This window comes from Aulonocara sp. 'chitande type north' Nkhata Bay, linkage group LG6 (assembly GCF_057382095.1).
Source record: "Aulonocara sp. 'chitande type north' Nkhata Bay isolate Kocher_YH1m ecotype deep benthic linkage group LG6, A_spYH_male_GT1.1, whole genome shotgun sequence".
NCBI classification, from domain to species: Eukaryota; Metazoa; Chordata; class Actinopteri; order Cichliformes; family Cichlidae; genus Aulonocara; species Aulonocara sp. 'chitande type north' Nkhata Bay.
Window position 1 is genome coordinate 12566681 of NC_141349.1, and position 22052 is coordinate 12588732.

Consider the following 22052-nt stretch of genomic DNA (forward strand, 5'->3'; position numbering starts at 1 on the left):
TGATTTCAGTGTGTCTGCAGGACAAACACGTTTTAACACGACCAAAGTCACTTCCTCCTTTATGATAATTTTTTTTTCACAACAGAGCCCTCTAGTGAAGCATGCATGTTTGCAGCAGCTATTGGACTCTTACTTTTGAATTTATAGTGGGTTTTTTTGTGTATTGTCACACTTCTTGTCTTTGTTATTTTTAAAATTTACAAAGCATCCCAATTAAATATGCTACATGACCACATTTCATTACATTTTCATCAAAAAACCCAAAGTTGTTACTATTGGCAGAGTAACAACAATGGTGCGGCATTAATGGTTATTGTGGTGCAGAAAAAGAAACTTACCAGAACCACTAACAGGCGTGATATTTTTATTTTTCAAAATATCATTTCATTTCATTCATCTGTAAATATACTTCAGTAAATGAGCAGTAAAGGTAGTCTATTGCTATATATAATAAATACATGTGTGTTTTTATATATTACTAGTATACTCACCTTTGTAAAGTCTAAATTAAAAAAAATCAGAACAATAAGATTTACTGATAAAGATGCAGTGACTGGCCTATATTAGTATACAGAAATAGAAAAAAGAAGAAAAACGATTAAAATTTTTTTTTATAACACATCAAATGTCTTCACTGGGTCTATACTTCATCCATGTTTGGACGAGAGAGAGAGAGAGAGAGAGGGGGGGGGGGGGGGGTATTATATGAATGGTAGCAGTGTGAGCCTCTAAAAGCTGTGTGTACTGTTCAGTAATATTCGTACCCTCTTTTACTCTGTTCTATTCATATTTTGTGGGAACCAAAATTTTCATTCATTTTATCTCAAATATCTTTAGCGTTTCTCTGAATTTCAATTTTCTATCACTGCTAAGATGGAGCTGTTTTCAGGTCGTGATTAGGCAGGAATCACCTTTACCTTCAGCTCTGAGAGGATATGCATTCATCGGTGTGATAATCATAAAATAATCACTGTTTGCAAGCATCATACTGAAACAATGAGTTTAACTCTCCTGTCCCAGCAGTGTTCTTGGTTGTTTCTATACTTGTTGCAGTAGTAAATGTTTGCATCACTTTCTCTCACATCCTTGATCACCTGTGTGGGGAAGCCATCAGACACGCCCACGACCCTGGTTTCGTCTGTAGAGAACATACTTGTTGCCCTGCTTGTGCATAGTGTACCATTTCCAGTTGGACTTTGCTTTATCTGACCTTTTAATCCATAGATGTTTTAGATGTTTTTTGTGTGTCCAGTCATCCCTTTACCAGAAACTTTCATTAGCAGACATCAAAGTTTTTAAATGAAACAAAGAAGTGAACCTTAAAGAACATGTATGCTTTCCTGCTTACATGTTCTAAAAGCATGGCTCTCCTCAACCTTCTCCTCATCCTTCAACTTTATTCAGAAACATTGATGGTACAGCTGTTTTTGTATGCCTAATCACTGTCATGACAACAAGGTAGGTTGTTGTTTTGTAGGTGATGACAGATGGCGTTAAGTTATTATATAAAAATGTCCTTCCTTCTTTAGAAGGAATTCATCTTAGTAAAAGAAGAAGAGGACATAGCGTGACAAGAAAGGAACCTTGGTACTGTATGAGGAGGACAGCAGTGGGACAGAGAGGGTGAGGCTGCTGGAGGACATGTATCAGAACAGTAAAACAGAGGTGAGGTGTGTGGTTGGGGTGAGAAATGGATTCAAACACAGACACACACACTGTAAGACTTGGCCCTAATGTCTCCTCAAATCGCACACTGAGCACTGGCTCCCCACCGGGCTGTGTGCTGAGCCCCCTCCTGTATTTTCTCTACACCCACCACTGCAGTTCGACCCACAACAACAAACGCATCATCAAGTTTGCTGATGACACCACAGTAGTCAGACTCATCTCAAAGGCAGAGGAGGCAGACTACAGAGAGGAAGTCCTGAAGCTGGCAGCATGGTGTTCAGAGAACAACATGCCAGTGAACACTAAGAAAACCAAAGAGGTCATTGTTGACTTCAGGAGGCACAGCACTGACATACCTCCCCCCCCCTTTACATCCACGGGGACTGTGTGGAGAGGGTCCACTCCTTCTGGTTCCTTGGTGTCCTCATCTCTGCTGACATCTCCTGGACAGATAACATCTCAGTGGTCATCAAGAAGGCCCAACGTTCGTCGGGGGGTTCCCCAGGAGCATCTTCCTTGGGTGGCTCAACCCGGGGTAGCGGTCATGGCCTATTAGGGGCTCTGTTGGCTCTTAGGTGACGGTTTCCTCGTGGCTGCGTGCAGCATGGCTAGGGGAGGGTCTGTGCTGACGGACGTGGGTTACTGACCTGGTAGCCTGGCTGCCCCTGGGTGGGTCTGGGACGGGCGTGAGGTTCTGGGGGCGCTCCGTCTCTGGGCTGGGGCCCTGGCTGGGCCTCGGGGGCTTGGGTCCTGGTTGGTATGTTGCTGGGGTTGTGGGCGGGTGGGTGTATGGGGGCCCGGCCCTGGCGCAGGGTGCTGCCAGTGCATCGAGCCACCTGGGGGGCTCTTCAACTGGTGGGGGGGTGTTACACCTTGCAGGAGCTCTCCTCTCTTCAGGAACTCACTCTGCAGGAGGGGGAGATATAGGAGAGGTGGAGGAAGATCTCAGCCTGGGCGTCTATTGTCTTGTGTAGTCTGGAAGATGAGTGGATGACGGGGTGGGTGCAGTTTTCTCTGTGGTGGGGTCAGGTGGGCTGTCCCGGGCTCTGTGGGGCTGGGCGGCGCTGCTGTTCTGGGCCCCGGTCCGGATGGGCCTGGGTCCCCTTTCCCTGGCGGGTTGCGGAGTATGGAGGTGCCTACTGGGTTCAGCGGGGGAGCTGGCCCCAGGGAGGGGTCACTTGCCCCTCCCTTCCTTCCCTCCCCATCTCCAGCTGCCTCCCTCTTCCCGTTCCACCACAACCACCCATACATGCAGGTCCTTGGGGTAAAGGTGTGTCACCAGGGTGCAGGGGAGGCATCCCCCCCTCTGTCCCCTTCTGGCTTCTTGTGCCTTAATTTTATCTCACAACTTAGACATTCACATTACTCACACTCTCATAACACATACATATAGGATCTTGGGGGTGGGCACGCTACACGGACTCCAAAAGACCATCAGGGTGTACACCTCACCCCTGGCGTCGTTGCCCACCTCTCAATTTTAAATACAGACACTGAGGGCTATCAGGAGGGACTATGCGCTTACCTGCTGCTCTCTGGCAGGTAGCTCCATGCCCTCCTGGGTTTTAAATGCACCTTAGAACACACATGCATCAACACTACATATGAGTGGGCGGAGGGAGGTTTTGGAGTCTTCTCTCACCCCCATTCTCTGCGACCTGCTGGAGCGGGGGGCCGGGAGGAGGAGTTGGCCATCCGACTGGGGTCTGGAATGTGGGGCCTCCCTGCTGCTGCGGAGTCGGGACGGTCTGCTTCTCGCCACCGCAGGGAAAAAGGGTAACACCACCTGGGTCTGGGTGCAGTTCCCCCCTCCAGGGGCAAAGGTACCTAGACCAGGTTCTTAGAGTACGCTTGGGGAGTGTGATCATGTGTACAGTGTCTCTATATGTCTGTCTCCACGTTGGTTGAGTGTGGAGTAAGTGCATATGAGAGCATGAGGGTGGGAATGGATGTTTGTATCTGTGTGTGCCTGTTTGTCTGTGTCCATATGTCAGGTCGGGTATCAGACGCCACCTCTCTGGGGACATCTCAGGCCCTCTAAGGTATGGAGGCCTATCACCCACCACCACTTCCCCTGCCAGTGGCAGACGCCCTCAGACATCAGCGCGTTGGTGGTTCTTTGTGTCCGGGGGTGGGCGCCCAGGTACACACCGGCTCACTCCTTGGTGGCTGCTTATCAGGGCCTGGAGCCTGGGGCTCGCTCGGGCCACTTCGGGGGTGGGGTGCCCTCGGCCTCTCGGCCTGGGGTTCAGTCACTCTGGCGCAGCTGGCTGCCGGCGGAGCTCACGGGCACATCACTGCAACCCCCCCTGGCTTCTGCTCCGCAGCTGCTGAGTGAGCCCTCATCTGGGACTCTCCTCAGCTCTTTCTGGGACAGTGGCGCGGCTGCCCCTCTGTTGGTCTTCCTTGGTCTCTTGTGTTCTGGGGGCCTCTGGATGTCTGGAGTCTTGATCTCCTCCATACCTGCTTCATGCCCTGGAGGACGGGGCTGTGGCCCCCCCACACCCTCTAGCAGATCATTACATGAAGGAACCTTTTAAAAACAAACGTGTTCATGCTCACAGGTGTACACACGGGTGCTCACACACACAAACGACACCCTTTTTGGCTCCTACCTCAAAGCACACTGTGCGCTGTCGATATTACGTGCTGCACAATAATGTTTAATATTTAATATTTACTGTTATATTCCCATATATCATCGTGATGTTGTTTATTGTATTGCTCTCGTTTTCTTCTGCTTGTTTTCTTTTTTCTTTCTCAACAGGCGATCCAGGTGATTGATATATGCATTTTTTTTTGTGTGTCTGCTTATTTAGTTGGTTTTTGGGTTTTTTTGCCCTTTATCCCCGTCCCTCTTCTCCGCAGTTTTTTCCCCCTCTTCCTTTCTCCCTTTTCTTTTCCTCATTAAAGTCTGTCCCGTAACTAGCAAGTGAAAATAAAAAATAAAATAAAATAAACAATAAAAGGTGAATCAAATAGACCATTACGGCAAGGCTGGGATGGTCAACTTGGTAAAGTAAATCCGTTGGGCATCTTTCCTCGCCTTTAGACAATAATTCTGATGGCAAAAGAACCAAACGGGACAGGCAAAAAAAACAAAAAAAACAAACAAAAAAGGCCCAACGTTGCCTGCACTTCCTGAGGGCCCTCAGGAAGTACAAGCTGAACTCCAACCTGCTGCTGACCCTCTACCACTCGTGCATTGAGAGCCTGCTAACTTACAGCATCACGGTATGGTACGGCAGCTGCACTGAGTTGGATAGACCGAGGCTTCAGAGTGTAGTCATGACAGCACAAAAGATCATCGGCTGCCCTCTCCCCTCCCTGATGGACATTTATTCCTCCCGCTGCCTCAACAGAGCAGCAAACGTCATCAACGACGGCTTCCACCCTGGTTTCAACATGTTCAGCCTGCTTCCCTAAAGGAAGTGCTACAGGTGCATCAGCAAATATTTGCCAGGGGGCCAGAATTTTCTTTCTAATTGTCATGTCTAGCTTTTCATAAATAATTATCTGAATCCTACAACCAAAGTTTTCATCTGATGTAAAATGTATAAAAATTCATTATTTGATATAGGAACTATTAAGTCAAATTTATAACCTAGCAAGCTGTAGTACCTTTTCCTTTGGGAAGATACCATCTATGCAGTCTGCAATTTTGTTGAAGAAAGATGTTGAATCTATTTAATTATTGTAGAAAAATTATTGATTTCTGTACATTTTCTTACGCGTGCATTAAATTAAAGTTGACTACGTCAATTAAGCATTATGAGGTGGAAGGTGGGGGGTGGTTCCCTATTTTTTTTTTTTGCTGGGAGTAGACTTGTAGTCAAGACCGCCTAATCCAAGACCAAGACAAGACCAAGACCAGAGGGTATCGAGACCAAGACAAGACCAAGACCAGAGGGTATCGAGACCAAGACCGAGACCAAGACCAAGTCGAGACGAGACCAAGACCGGGACAAAAAAAGACTAACTTTTGTGTGCTTTTGAGGGCTGACATGATGGTACTGACTGGCCCCAAAGTCATCTGACAAAACAGCGATCACCTCCAACAACTAAAATATGAAATATGTAACTGGTTTCAGTTATACTTTATATATAGATAAAATTGTAACATCAAACTGAAGATTATAAACTTGAAATTGCATCATGTCCTATTGTAGTAGTACTAGCCAAATTACACTGTATGATACCAACTTCCCTAAAATGGATAAGGCCTGTCAACACAAAGTGATATGCAGATGTTATTTAAAAGTCAATGGTCACATTTATTTAGTCAAACAACACCATTTTAAGTAAAATTCTGTAATCAAACAATATAAAGACATGTGCACACCTCACATGAATCAGATGCAAACTACAAATATTACATACCAATACAAATTGTGCATTAATAAGAATAAGAACAAGTGCTTAAAAGATTCTGGCATCTTGATGTCTTCAGTGGCATGAGATTACAACACACTGCCAATGAAATCAAGCCTGTTGTTCAGTAGGGCAGGAACAATAGAACACAGACATTATGAACAAATAACAAATATCTTATGAACAAATATATAATGAACAAACAGCATATTTTCAGAGAGGAGTGAGAGAAAACAGTTCACATTTTAAAACAGTGATTGATTGCACTTCAAGAAAACTAAAGATTGCAACATCTTATAGCCTAGCCGTGCGCGGTGGGGTCTCATTAGAATGCCTCCTCTACTAAAAACCCTCTCAACTGGGGCAGAAGAGGCAGGGACAGAGAGGACCTTCAAGGCAACACTGTGTAGACTGGGGAAACACTCTTTGTTTTTTGACCAAAAGGTGAGTGCATCACAGTCAGAGTCATTTATGCCGTCTAGGTACTTGCTTATTTGTGCATCAGTGCTCGAGTCCTGGCTTGTGCTGCGTTGCAACCTAAATGCCTTGTAGCGTGAAAGAAGACGTTGTTTTGGGGGTGGCGCTGAGTCACTATCTGATAATTCTGTGTCTTCTTCTGTTGGTGCTGCAGGTCCGTCTCTGTCTACCTCTGTGATCAAAAGGTCTGGAAAAGGGTGCACACACACACATACAAAGACAGGATTAGACAGGATGCTTCTAATGATGCTATAAAACCAAAGACAGTGATATTAAGTGGAACAACAAAAACAACAATAACAATAAATTATTATTATTATACAGTAACCTATTAATGACTTTTTAAGGTCATCTCTGAACCTCTTCAGCGCTGGTCCGGTTTCACCATTTTGCACATCTAAATCTACCCAGGTCAGTCCAAACTGGGGGTCGAGCATGGTGGCAAGGAAGTAGATCCGATGGCTAAACGGCTCTTCTGGATCCTTTTCGTCCATGCAAATCTGCCTGAAAATTCCAGAGAACCGTTTCTCTAAAGATCTTTTCAGTGCCCTGACTATAGTTACGGCCTGGGGCATTTGTACTTCCATCTTTATAAGATGATTCTTCAAGTCCAGAACAGTGGGGACCACCATGCTAATAGTCACCTGATGATCACCTTCTGTAAGGTCTGTTGCATCAGAAAAAGGCTCAAGCAAAGCACAAAGGTCTTTCAGCTGAGCCCACTCTCGGGTTGAAAACACTAAATTCTCTGTATTGCTGCACATTTCAGTGATGGCCCCGTGGTCAAGTGTGATCAGAGCCTTTAACTGTCTGTAGGTGCTATTCCAGCGGGTGTTGTTTCCTGCTGGGATGGACTTATTGGAGCCAAAGTGTGCCTCAAACAAGTCTTTGTGGTTACTACTGCTGTGCAGCAGGTTTGTAAACTTGCTGGCTTTGGCAATGGCTCTAGCTATTGCCTTTACCTCTTTCATCCCATCACTGATTACAAGTTGCAGCGAGTGGGCGAAGCAAGAAAGACGTTCACCCGTTGACCATGGATCAGAACCTTCTGCATCCTCCCACATTGTTTCATCATCGAGGTCATCACTGCTGTCACCTTCAGGGTGCTCTACTTCTGGCATCTTGACTTTAAAGGCCCGCTTCATATTGGATGCATTATCCGTCAGAATGTAGCTTATTTTATGGCCAATGCCATACTCCTCAACTATTCTGTCAAATGCTGAGGCGATTCGTTCGCCGCAGTGCTTCCCTGTGAAACGCTTACAGTCAAGCAAAAATGATTGTAAACTGTAAGAGTCCTTGTTCTTGCAGGCAGCATGAGCAGTAACTCCCAGGAAAGTACGAAGCCTCCGGTCAGACCAGAGGTCTGTTGTTATTGCTACATTTGGCTGGACTTCCAGGGCTTTGATTATGTCACCCTTCAATTTAGTGACAAGGTGAGGTATCAGCTTCTCTGTCAAGGTGGTTCTAGACACAGGAGTGTATTTGCTATCCAAGACATTCAGGAAGTGTCTAAAATGTGGATTCTCAATGATAGACAAGGGGAGAGAGCATCCAACTATAAGGTCCTGGAGGATGGACTGGGTGATGGCCTGTTGCCTGGGTGAATTTGGGGAAAATAAGTGGATGCTTGGAGCAAACAATGATAATTGAGGCTGTGTGGGATTGACCGCTATCACTGATGTTGCAGATCCTGCCTTGTACTCCAAGTACCTACAAAACAGGGAAATAGGAATCTGTAAAACATCGGTTTCTATTCAACCACAAAAACTACTGTATCTTACAAGCACAGTAATTTTAAACCTATCAATGAGGGCAGACCTTTGCATACAAAATAACCTAATCTAATACAGTGTGACACATATAGATCATTAGGCACAACTAGTAATAATGAAAATACTGGAGTGTTCAGGGTTGCAAGACCTTAAATAAGAAGAACAGAAAAACAGTTGAATGGAATCTACAAAAGACAAAATGTCTGTGCATTAACTTTGCAGGTTGCATTAAGCCTCCTCCTGCCAGTCAGCTATCAGACACAGCTGTATTGACAAGAAATGAACTACTCAATAAAGTCTGAAGTTACACCAATACAAAATAACTGTGTCTAATAATGCTAAAATAGCCCCTACACACTGGACTGGTTTAGTAGGGCAACATAGTAGAAAACACCTAAGAAAGTCATAGTCAAAGGTCCTTAAGTTCGATTTAAGAACCTTAGGACTCAGTTTTGCGATCCGTGCTATCTGGACCAGAGCCATAGACCGCTCTGATCTGGTCTTCACTGTCGAGAACGCTGCTGTTAGCCGAGCAATGTTATAGGGACACTCTTGAAACGCCCGTCCTTACGAGTCAGCAACCATATAAATATGCCCATTAAAGTCCACAACAAAGCACCATACCAGCCCTTAAAGTGCTCACTGAAATGGTTTCGATATATTTCTGCTCAATGAATTCACCAAAATACCTAAAGTTAATGAAAATTGTTTAAGTAGCTGATAGCCACTGCTAGCGCTAGCTACCTGTACATAGCATGTAACGTAACGTTAAGTTAAAGTTAAGTCTGCAGGGACGGTTGCAAAAAAACTGTCCCTACATAATTTATAATGTTTGAAGAACACATTATAAATAACAATATTACATAAACATGACCTGGTCATCTGAGGTTGGAAAGGTAGTTAGAAGAGTTTGAAGATGGATAGATGGCTACCGGCTAACTTACCTTTGAGGGTGTTTGCGCTCCAGGTGCCTGGTGAAGGTTGAGGTAGTCCCGGCTGTCTCGGTCAAGGAGACTTTACAAAACCTGCACTTTGCCGAATGCTTCTTTTTTGCATTTACCAAAAACTCTTTGTGTTCTATGAACGCAAACTTTATGACAGACGAAGTCGCTGAAATTTCTGTAACTGACTCAATCTAACGGGTTGCATTTAGTTGTGTGTGAAGGGCGCGAAAGGCGAAATAATAAAATGCCACAATGTGGAGGGATTTGAGCATGGCTGAGCCACTGTGTGTCGCTGTGTGACAGCTGAGCAGCAAAAGGAAATTAATTGAGGAGCCGGCTCTCGCTCAATGGGAGTTGACTATTCTGATTCACTACAAAGCACTCTCTAAGCACGGCTCTCAGAGATAAAGCTTTTCCACATGATACATTATCGAACGTTACGCTGTGTGTGATGGATACTGTTGACTCCAAATCTCCCGACCACTATGTTGACCTGAGACAGCAAGACAGCGAGACCAAGACAAGACCGAGACCAAAGTACGTCGAGACCAAGACAAGACCGAGACCAAAGTACGTCGAGACCAAGACAAGACCAAGACAAAAGTACGTCGAGACCAAGACGAGACCAAGACGAGACCAAGACCACGTAAAAGTGGTCTCGAGACCAAGACCGGTCTCGAGACATCCAACTCTAGCTGGGAGTTGGCAAACCTATTAGTTAGGTTGCTTAATATTTCTGCTAAGTACTCTTTAAAATACCAGAATAGGAAGGATGATGTAGGTTTAAGTTTATTAGATTGAGCAGAATTGCTGAACTATGAAATATTTTGGGTGCAGTGTATTTTTTGCTGAATAGCTTCAGTGTTTTTTGTTTTGTTTTGTTTTTTAAAAACTTCAGTATGAACCTATACAAAATGCAGCAACATATTTGAAAAAAACATTATGTTGATTATAAAATACGCTACATCGGATTTATATTGGTATTGGCAGATATCCAAATTTATGATATCGGTAACGGTCTCAGACATAAAAAAGTAGTATGTGCCATCTCTAGTATATACATAACACTATTTATTACATATTACTTTTTAAAACTGGTTTGTATATTTGTAAACTTTATATCTTTTTTCTCTGTTAATACTGTCCATGCGTATATAGTGCTGCAGAACTGTCCCCACCCAGCATGTTTGTACTGAGTAGGAGATGCCCTCTATCTCATTGTACAACTGTATAGGGAAAATAAGGCATTCTTTTCTCTTCTATTCTACTCTACACTACACACACACACACACACACACACACACACACACAATGTGAAACTACATTTGCTCTCCCCTGATTTAGTGGTAAGGTATCATTCATTTTCACCCTGGCAGTAGTTTGGTTAGGTGAGTGACTGGCCAAATATTAAGAGCAGATGCAAAGTAACTCAGTGGTAATGCACTCCAGTTGAAAGCAGAAGAAGCGAACAGTATTCAAAGACAGTTTTTTTGGTTGGCTGATGTCAATGGAAAATTGTATTTAGTAGTCAGTATAATCTTTTAGTGATATAAGTTTGCATATGGTAGAATACTGCATGTAGTTATTTGTATTAGGAAATATTCAACCATGTATACTTAGAGGCATATAATTAATTGTGTGTGATCACTAACAGGCTGCAGGCTTGGGGTGCACCCCAGGAATGCACCCCCATGTCCTGGGAGCACGAGAGAGCTTGTACCTGGTTTTATTGTTTTATGGCAGGATTAACGTAGTTACGTTTGTTTTAGTCTAAGTGCTCTTTGTTTAGATGAACTGCAGGACTTCCTCACCGTGTTATCTAGGGTGAACCATCTAGGGTGAGGGGGAGGCTACCCTCTTCCTGACCAAGGATGTTTGACCCTTTGATCAGCAGTAACACACACACACACACACACACACACACACACACACACACACACACACACACACACACTGAAGTATAAATAAAGACCGGGGCAGTTTCTTAGTGCGAGTCTCTCAGTAGGGAGCTGCCCTTGCTAGCAAGAACTCTGTGTGTTTCTCTTCTCTGAGTCTTTACTGAAGAAGTGTTTTAGAATATTTTCCCTAACATTATTTGGTCCTTCGTAGCCGGAGCAGAAAATATCAGAATTGTTATCTGTGACTCTGTTCCAGGATCCAGCACTGATTCCTGACGCCGTGGGGAGCCAGCACCGAAGCCTGTGCACAGCCCTCTTGGACGAGGAGAGAGCCCCAGGACGTTAAATTCGGGTCTGGGCCGGTGTTATAATCTGGTCCACGGCGGTGGGATTCAGTCCAATGATCTGAATCACCAGTGGGACGTCAGGGGTGAGAAACACTATTTTGGTATATAAGACGGCCGCAAAAGTTTAAAGAAATGTGGTAAAAAAGGTCTAAGTTCGCCAAAAGGAACTGTGTTTCGACCAGTTTTAGAGGTAGCTGAAATTATCTCGTGACAAATTAGGTTTAAGTTTGGCAAAAGGAACTATGTTTCGACCAGTTTTAGAGGTAGCTGAAATTATCTCGTGACAAATTAGCGCGCAACTGTCTATGTGTGTGTATGTGTCTGGAAGTAAGTTGATTTTACAGCACAATACGCTGCTGAACTACTTCCATTTTTGTTTTCTTTGCTGAGGCTCACGTGCTGGTGACAGGAGAACGGTTGAGTTTCATCTCATAAAACTGATACCGCTTCACCGTTAGGGTGAAGTTGAAGGCCGTATCAGTAAACCACTCTGAAGTCAAGCGTGCCAGCGACGGCCCAGCAAAATCTTTGAAAATGGGTGATAAACAAGAAAAATTAACACCTGATGAGAAATGTCTAGAAAAACAGCAAGCCAGAGCAGGACTAATCCAAAAGAAAGAGAGAGGAATGCATAGTGGAAGAGCAAGAGGTAGAGGCTACACACACACACCAAACAGTGGCTTTAACACTACATGCTGGAGGTGTGGAAAAGAGGGACATTTTGTACGTGACTGTAAGAAACAAAGAAGACAGTAACTCAGAATAGGATAGCAGCTCAGGTAAAGAGAGCAGTTCAGACTAGGAAGAACATAATAATCCCTCACCCAGCAAAAATTAGAGATCACAGTAGTTTGAAGTAGTTTAAAAAAGGGTTGGAAACAGACCCGACTGAATAGATATAAATGCAAGAGGAATAAAGTAAAATAAACAAAAAGCTAAATTACAACTTAATTTTAATGCATTCAAACTAATAATAAAAAGGATAACAACCTATAAACTGGTATTAATAATGAAAGCAGATAATTCACACAAACAGAACTGTGATAACTGTGATAACTGGAGTGTGCAGCGTTTCCGTGAGCAGTTTTCCTGCATCTTGACTTGTGTGTAGAGTGTTCATAACATCAGCATCATGTTTTTGTTTATTTGTTTTGTTGGGTTGAAAAATAGTTAAATAAACTGGTGATCATATTTATGGATCACCATGGCACATATCATCAGCCATGTGATTTATTTACGCAGATGAAAAAGTGAGTGTGAATGTGTCTGACGTCACAGTGTTTTTGTGCGCTGTGTAAAAGTAATTGCCTTTGATTGTGAGAGCGGTGATTCTGCAGGTCACCAGCTATTTAAAAAATATATATATATATTAAAAAAAGAGTGAAAAAGAGACAAAATTTACATTGTAGATGAAAAATAATTATAGGAAAAAGGTTTTGTGTTGATCAGCCAAGAACAACTACAATCTTATTTTCTGCTTTTAAGAAAGGACTGTTCACAAAAACAGAGAGAGAGAGAGAGAGAGAGAGAGAGAGAGAGAGAGAGAGAGAGATGTGTGTTGATTAAGCAGCGATGATAATAATGAACATGTCTTAGTTTGTTACTTTCAGGTGAAAAGCAGACCTGAATCAATTTTCCACATGCAGCGGTCAAAAGAAAGTTATAGTTTAACATCATTGGAAACATGCAGGCCAAGTTTCTGGCTGACTTATTTAAAGCGCCATGTGTCTCTCAACCTCACAAGCAAGTGCTCACTCCTCCCTGAAGAATGCAGCTCCAAAGAGCAATAACATGGCAGATAAAGACAGCAGCAAGTCCTGAGCAAAGAGTCCCAGCAAAGCAGCAGCAATGTGGACAAACAGCATCAGAGAAAAAGAGCAAACCCATCATCCTGACTGATCAGATGAATGGCACTGTGTCTACAACAAGCTGAAACTTCACTGTGCATGTGAAGAAAACGTTTGAGGAGAACTGAACTGTTGGAGTTTGACATTTGCCACCTGTGGAGTAAAATGCCAAGAAGAGACAGTGGGACACAGGACAAAGCTGAAGAACTGCCGGCTGTTGGACTGTTGAAAGTGGGAGAGGAACACAGAGTGAGAAGACTAGGTGAGAACACAGAGGAATGCTGTTATTTAATGTGGGAAATCAAAATTTGGGTTAGCAAACCTGGGGAAAAGAAAACTGACTGCTTAAGTTGGAAAATTGTGAAGGAGTCTGAAACATTGTGAAAATAGAAACATACAAAATCACACAAACAAGCAGAACATGAATTAACCCTACTAACAATTCCAAACACAAAATGACTCATGAAGACTCATAGCACATTAGTTGAGAAATGATTAAATAATAGCAGAGAAGTGTGTAGAAAAGGCAGCTTTTAAGAACATGCTCTGCTGGATATGCAGCTCCACAGACATGCATTAGACCTGCCTAATAACACAAACACCCATGCAATGAAAATTAGCTTGTTATCTTTCATCAGTGTTAAAATAGTGTCAATTTAGCAGACACTCGTTATCAAATACTGAATTTATCCAATGCAAAAAATTGACTCTCTAGGTTGCAGGTCAACAGTTTAACTTTTGTGGGAAAAAAGATCCTGGTTTGACCAACCAGTGATCAGACAATAAATTTAGTTGTTAATATAGTAAATTGGGAGAAGCTTCCTGCTTGATTGATGCAGCGCAAGTAATTTACTGTATGAGGGAAATTGTCTTTTGTGATACTATTTTGAACATGCTTTTCTGTCGTCCTGTCAACTTAGTGGGTTAATAGCTGATATGCAAATTAGTTGATCGGTTTTAGATTAATGAAAGGTGACTGAATTCTAGTACGAGTGAATGGGATGTTTGTTGTGTGTTGAGTGGAGACTCTAAAACACTGAGTTTCCTGCTTTGATGTGAGAGTGAATCCTGTATTTAGATACACAACTCTATGTCAGAACAAACTTCTTTTGTGAAGTGCATGACAGCATGTCACATGTTTTATGATGAAGGGAAAAAGGAAAATTGAATAAAATAGATCTGTGGTTTAAATGAGTGAAGCGCACAGACCTGGTGTTTAAACTCATAGCTAATAAGACATTAGGCTTATGTGTGTGTTGTGCAGCTGATGGTTGGTTTGGAGTTAATCTAGCTGATGATTTTTCTTTTGTTGTGAAGTTGAGCCTGCCAATTAGTATGATGGTATGATGAACCATGCTAATGGTGATTTACCCTCCTGAGATGAGGAGCTTGTGTCATGACTATAACAAGGCCTTTTTATTTTGATACTTTCACAGTGCACTGGAAGTTTGGTTTGATAACCTCGGTTATTTTTCATTTTTATCTTTTGAACAGGCACTGATTTTGTTTGTCTATTTCTTTTCTTTAAGCAGATCTGCACGTCGGGAATTGAAAGTGCTATACGACCTGTTGAGAAAGCCGTTACAAGTGAGTTTTCTCCACATTAAAATGGGCTCTGGAGAAAGCTACTTATTTGGGACAATATTAGATGAGCGTCCCTGCCTAAAAAGGATTCAGCGAGGTAATCCGATCTAGAAGTTCTTCTTTTTCTTTTTCTTTTGAAATTACGTCATTTTGCTGAAAGTGGAAACTAAATGCGACGATGGTTTCCACTATCAGCAAAGAAAGAATGAATGAATGAATGAATGGAAATAAAAAACAAACTGACTGACTGGTAAAAGCTGACAGGACTTGACCACGACTCAAGGTTAACCCCCACCTAGACAGGACACAAGGGTGGATGAATTTATGTGTTTTTGTTACAGGAGCAGAAAGATGACAGCAACATTCGAGGTTGCATGATGGTTTAACCTTTGAAATGCCATTTTCTGTGTCTGTGCATCTACCAGGGGTGTTATTCACTACCTTGTGTTGCTTACAGAGGTAACGGTGACAAAGTATGCATATGCCTGCGCAGCGCTAACATTTGCATTTTCTTTTCTACAGCATTGCAGTTTTTCATGTGTTTGATTATGTGATTTATAAGAGGATTAGTTAATGTTTTTTTTTACTATAGGATTTCTGGGTTTATATGTGACTGACATTCTTTCTACAGCTAGGGATGGCTAACTTTATGGTGTTTTTATGGCACCTCTGGAATGTGGATGGCTGGCGCCTGCCCACCAGGATGATCAATGTGTGTTGCTAATGTTTGTTTTTTGAGACTACATGTAAAAGATTCGGCAGAAGCGGACAAGTGACATGAGACAAACAAATAAGAGATGCGGTGTTATGGAATAGTTAATATGGGCTCATTTGCTGGCCACTCTTGAGCCCATAAATAATATATGAGTGGAGTGACTTTGCTTACGAGAAGTCACTGATTACATTACTGTTGACTGAGTACATGGGATGATCCATGTCTGAGGCAAATTATGGTAATAATTGTAGTTTACTGATTTGAGAAAACCTGCACATGACACTTGTCCTGCTAGTGCTGAATGCATTATTACTTTATAGGTGTTTATAGGTGTGAAGTTTGATTTCACTTCCAGATTTTGCTTTCCAGGCCATGATGGTGTGTATGCAGGCTCCTGGCAGAGCCAGGTGTTATGCAAAACACACTAATATTTTTATTGCAGGATTATAGGTCCAGGGTGGTGCTGCTCCAGGGGAGGAGATGCCCTGATGTTGCCTGGGATATGATCTAGCTAATCTTTTTCTTTAAGACAGGAATCTGATTTTGATGAGTTGACTCATGGGAGTGTGCATGTGTCAAGAGAAGGGATCCAGGACTAATATGAAACAATGAATTAACATTAAATTTTGGAATTAACATTAAATTTTGTTTTATATAATTTTTGCAGCGATTTGTGTGATTAGCCGTTTTATTTACAAATATTAAACCTATGCAAGTGGTGCACCCATGTTCAGATGAGGCTTTGATGGCCTATAAGTGAAGTTCACTGAACTAAAGAATGTGGTTTGATGATTGTTGACATACTCTCCAAATAGTTTGTCTTCCTAGCAAGGAAATACAGGTGCAGCAGTAATCTCCTGAGAAATCAGGACTATGCATGACGAGAAGGAGTGGCTGAGAGGATCGTCCACAAGATGGGAGCTGAGGCCAGGAGAGAGGCTTCAGGAGGATCAGAGATCATCTTCAGCACAGCGGACATCACACAGAGAGCTGTGCTACTGAGCTTCCGGGAGATCAAGAGGAGACTTCCCACACAGCGTTGGAATATGAAAACTTGAGGGATGGAGAGAGCGTGCCAAGCTCCATCGACAGCGCAGAGGGAATCTAAGGATGGCATCATGATTCTGTGAAAGCCCAGGAACCAGAAGCCATGGTGGTGATGACAGCAGTTTCCTATGAACAACACCTAATGCTGTGCCACTATACTGTGCATACGATGGCACACTGAAGACTGCTGGGATCACAACAGCAGTAAGATAACTGAACCCAGCACCCTTTCCACAGAGGTGTTTTTCTGCAGAGGATGGACAGTAGAAGAGTCATAAGTATTCCTACCGCAGGATGAAGGCCTGAAGTGAGGTGATGGGGGTTGATAGAGGCCAATTCAAGTGCTTCTGACCTTTTCAACTGCCTGCAAAATAGCAGAGAGATCCTCCTGGATTTATCAGAGCCACTGCAAAGAGGTCGAGGTCCCAAGAAACCCCGGCACCCTCAAGACAGCACAATAGAGAAATCTCACACTTGGTTGTTTCAGTGGTGAGGGGGGAGTGCTGATTGAGCCCCCGTAGGGTAAACTCGCACTTCAACCTCCAGCCTCTGATCAACTCTAGGGCAACCAAGTGCGAGGCGTGACGGACCTGTGTGCAACCATGGGAAGGTGGACCCTCTTGGTTACCTTGACTACGACGCTCACTTTTACAGGACCCCAGCTGGTGCCGGAAACAGCTGAACCAGGAGGAAGGCAGAGAAGATGGACACACGACAACTCTCACCTAAGGGATATGACGCAAGACCACATTCATCCGTGGATGAACAATGCCAGGTACCGTTATATCCACGAAAGAACAAAAGCAGAATCGGCAAATACAGACTGTTATGTCTGTTCCCATCTACCCAGCACGGCAACATACCCCACAATATATATGTTCCTGGACTAACTCTCAGGGAAGAACTACTCTATGATACTAGCAGAGAAAGGGGACTTTGTGTCCTCTTCAACAACACATTCTGCGTTTACATAAAGAAGACGCACATTCATCAAACATGACTGACGCCCTGAATGTTTTAAGACAGATCCAGCAGGCCCAAAATCAGGACTATGTAAGTGATACAAGTGACTGGTTTTCTTGGCTTTACACTGGCTCCTGGTTACAGGTGCTAAAAAGACTACTCATCGGAGTTGGGATATTTTTACTTTTATTTTGTGTCTTTGTAACGTGTATATTGCCATGTATAAAACTCATGATTAACCGCATAATATTTTCTACTGTTGCTGCATAAATAGCCATGACAAGTGATGATGATGATAATGACCCCGACCTGTTGGAACACGAAGACTTTGTGTGATTAATGACAATGTGACAGAAAATGTACAACAAGATGTTACAAACTGGTATCTCACTTTAAGTTTTACTGACAACAGGAGGGAATGTCAATGGAAAATTGTATTTAGTAGTCAGTATAATCTTTTAGTGATATAAGTTTGCATATGGTAGAATACTGCATGTAGTTATTTGTATTAGGAAATATTAAACCATGCATACTTAGAGGCATATAATTAATTGTGTGTGATCACTAACAGGCTGCAGGCTTGGGGTGCACCCCAGGAATGCACCCCCACGTCCTGGGAGCACGAGAGAGCTTGTACCTGGTTTTATTGTTTTATGGCAGGATTAACGTAGTTACGTTTGTTTTAGTCTAAGTGCTCTTTGTTTAGATGAACTGCAGGACTTCCTCACCGTGTTATCTAGGGTGAACCATCTAGGGTGAGGGGGAGGCTACCCTCTTCCTGACCAAGGATGTTTGACCCTTTGATCAGCAGTAACACACACACACACACACACACACACACACACACACACACACACACACTGAAGTATAAATAAAGACCGGGGCAGTTTCTTAGTGCGAGTCTCTCAGTAGGGAGCTGCCCTTGCTAGCAAGAACTCTGTGTGTTTCTCTTCTCTGAGTCTTTACTGAAGAAGTGTTTTAGAATATTTTCCCTATCAGCTGACATAAGCAAGTGTCGTGTCCTGTAATGACTATACCATATTGCACCACTAGAGGGTGGTGTCATGAAATAAGAGTAAAGTGCAGTCGGGAAAATTTAGAGTTAGAATAAAGTTAAGATGCTAACTGATAACTCAATGTGCATGTTTTTTTCTGCTTAGTTTTTTTGTCATCATGGCTGCAAACGCCTCTCCACTGCTTTGCCTTGCCCTGGAGATCCTGCTTTGGCCTTTAACATGTGGATGCGTATGTTCAACAATTATTTGCACGAAGAAGAGCTACTTTACTTCACTGCTTAGGAACAGAGGGACAAAGGATTTTCTGCTCAATGCCAAATACAGGTGATACTTCCGCCTCTGCTGTTACTGCCCTAGAACAACACTTTTCACCCAAGGTAAATGTTGTTGTGGAAAAACATGCTTTCAGAAAGCGAACACAAGCTTCACATAAGACTGTTATCCAGTATGTGGCGAGCTTGCGTGACCTTGCTTCTAAATGTTTGTTTGATGACAGGACAGAAGAAATGATCCGTGAACAGCTAGTTGAACATGTGTCTAGCCCCAGCATAAGAGAAAGAAATTTGCTTGAACCCGATTTGACTCTAGATAAAGCTGTTACACTGGGAACACAAATGGAATCTGCAGTTCAACAAGCTAAATCCATAGCTGCAGACAGCAGTACTCCAGTCCAAGCTGTGCAGTCTCACTCACACTCCATGCAGGAGCGTGAGTGAGAAACACAAATCCAATGCTCAACCTGCAAAGCCATCTCATGCAACCACACCCACTAAGAACTGTTTTAGATGTGGTTCAAACAGTCATTTAGCCAACCTTCGTCAGTGTCCTGCTGCCAAAGCTACATGTAAAATGTGTCATAAAATTGGACATTTTGCTCGTGTCTGCTGCTCATCCAAGAAAAAAGATGTATGGGAAGTCCATTTACCACAACTCACAGTCCTTTACTTAACAGATCCTTCGCATGCATCAAAAGGATTGCAATGCAGCATAAATGTGAGAACACCTACCTCATCAGCTAAGGACATTGAACTGATTGTGTACACAGGTTCTGCAGTTTCTATCTTGCCTAACCACATCTACAAAGAGCACTTCAGTGATACGCCACTACAACCACCTGACCTTCAACTGGTTACATACACAAAGAAAACAATTCCTGTTAGGTTGCCTGCAAGTCACAGTGAGCAGAGGAAATGCATCTGCCTCAGCTGTGTTCTTTGTTGTAAAAAAAAGAACTCCTCTTCTTGGAAGAAATCTGATGGAAGCACTGAATGTCAGCATTGCAGGCAATACTGTTCTACCTCCATGTACTGATCGTACTGCTTTTGTGATGTTTACAAACCAATCACCTGCTCCTTGCATCCCTGCTGCCCCAGATATTGGCTGTGTGCGTGCCTTTGTGTATAAAGTGAAAGTTGACCCAACAGTCAAACCTGCCCGTCAGAAGCTGCGACGTCTCCCGTTTGCTGTGAGGGCTTCAGTTTCAGCAGAACTGAATCGTTTACTCAAAGCTGGTGTCATTGAACGGATTGATGCATCACCATGGGTATCCACAATTGTTGTGACAGGATGGAAAACTGGTGGAATAAGGCTGTGTGCAGACCTCCGTGAACCAAACAAAGCTGTGATCACTGATTGCTTCCCCTTACTACATGTAGATGAATTGTTTGCCAGCTTACAGCGTGCAAAGAGGTTTTCTACAATTGATCTTGCAAATGCATACTACCAGCTGCCCCTGCATGAAGATAGCAGAGATTTGACAGCATTCATTACACATGATGGACTCTTCAGATTCTGCAGAGTACCTTATGGACTGGCCTCTGCCCCCTCAGCTTTTCAGAAAAGTGATGGCTGAAATCCTTAAAAAAGACCTCCCAGGTCTCCAAAATTACCTGGATGACCTTACTGTCTACAGTAAAAGTGCAGCTGAGCATGACCAAAACCTTAACACTATCCTGCAGAAGCTCAAAGATGCTGGACTTGTGCTTAACGAAAACAAATGCCATTTTAGGAAGACATTACTATGCTTCCTAGGTCATGTTGTCACTGCTGATGGCATTCTTCCTGATGAGGAGCATATTGATTTTGTTTTAAGAGCCCCTCCCCCATCTGATGCTGTTGCTTTGAGATCCTTCTTGGGCTTGATGTCATGGTACTCCAAGTTCTTGCCAAACTTTGCAACTGTTGTAGCCCCTATGCATGCCTGTGCTAGCGACAAGAACACCTTCACACGGACTTTAGATGCACAAGCGAGCTTTGAAGAAGTTAAAAAACTCCTGGTGAATAGTCCTGCACTGCTACTGTTTGACCCTGCCTTGCGTGTAGTGATCTCTACTGATGCAAGTGACTATGGGCTTGGTGCTGTATTTGCTCAAGTGCAATCTGATGGCACAGAAAAACCTGTGGCGTTTGCTCCCCGCACACTGTCTGCAACACAACAAAAGTACTCAACTGTTGAAAAAGAAGCTTATGCTTGTGTGTGGGCTGCAGAGAAATGGAGAACATATTTGTGACGCCGACGTTTTACTCTGCAGACAGACCACCAAGCTCTGACAACACTGCTGAGCACCAAAGGGATTAATCGGGCTGGCATGTGCATCGCCCGCTGGTCTGCCTAGGTTCTCCAAACTATACAGCTGACTGTCTCTCTCGCCTGCCCCTGTCTGTTTCTTCCCATCCCACATCAGATGCAGATCATGAAATGATAGCTCAAGTTGCTGCTGCCATGTCCTCACTTCCAGTTGCTGACTCTGACTCTGCCTGTTCAACTTGCCCTGAACTGGTTGCTTTGCGTTCACAAATATAAAGTGGCTGGCCTGCCTCAATCAAAGCACTTGATGTCACACTTGCACCTTACTACAAAATCTGTAATGCACTCTCAACCCTAAGTGATTATGTTCTCAGAGGCTCAAGGCTCATTGCACCACTTTCAGTGAGACCTAAACTGATTGCACTGGCACATGGAAGTCACCAAGGGATTGTGCTCACAAAACGCCTTTGCCAGTTCAATGACAAAACTGCACATACTAATCCTGCTCCCAGAACATTGTAACTGACAATGGTACACAGTTTACCTCTGTAATAGAGGCATCTCCCACAACAGAACATCTGTCTACTACCCAGCTGCAAATGGAGCAATCGAAAGGTTTCATGGTGCCCTCCGCACTTCTATCCAGACAGCAATCCAGCAGTCAAAACCATGGAAGGAGACTGTGCTGGATTGGCTTCAAGTTTACCATGCAACACCGCATGTAACTACTTCCCTCTCTCCCTATGAACTCCTGTATGGAAGAAAGTTGGTTACTAAACTGGATGTACTCCCTTTGCCTTCTGCTGTGTCTCCACTGGATAACATTGCACGTCACTCAGTTCAGAAATATCAGTTGAAAATGCAACGTTACAC

At 43.4% G+C, this 22052-nt stretch overlaps 1 protein-coding gene across 1 annotated transcript; it reads right to left on the reverse strand.

Annotated features, from left to right (window-relative positions):
- Positions 1-6284: 6284 nt before the first annotated feature.
- Positions 6285-20655, reverse strand: LOC147327369 (zinc finger BED domain-containing protein 4-like). Its single transcript, XM_086297394.1, has 4 exons — positions 20542-20655; positions 9236-9426; positions 6845-8229; positions 6285-6703 (listed from the first exon to the last, which is right to left on the reverse strand). Exons 1-4 carry the CDS (start codon positions 20653-20655, stop codon positions 6285-6287), a joined length of 2109 nt encoding a protein of 702 aa, XP_086153520.1.
- Positions 20656-22052: the final 1397 nt, after the last annotated feature.

Excerpts from the sequence above, each read along its gene's own strand:
- LOC147327369 (XM_086297394.1), bottom strand. The coding sequence starts at position 20,655 with ATGGCATTTGTTTTCGTTAAGCACAAGTCCAGCATCTTTGAGCTTCTG. Across the intron at positions 9,427-20,541 it reads TAGACAGTAAGGTCATCCAG|ATTGAGTCAGTTACAGAAAT; the intron begins GTAATTTTGGAG and ends GCAACCCGTTAG. Across the intron at positions 8,230-9,235 it reads GAGCGCAAACACCCTCAAAG|GTACTTGGAGTACAAGGCAG; the intron begins GTAAGTTAGCCG and ends CCTGTTTTGTAG.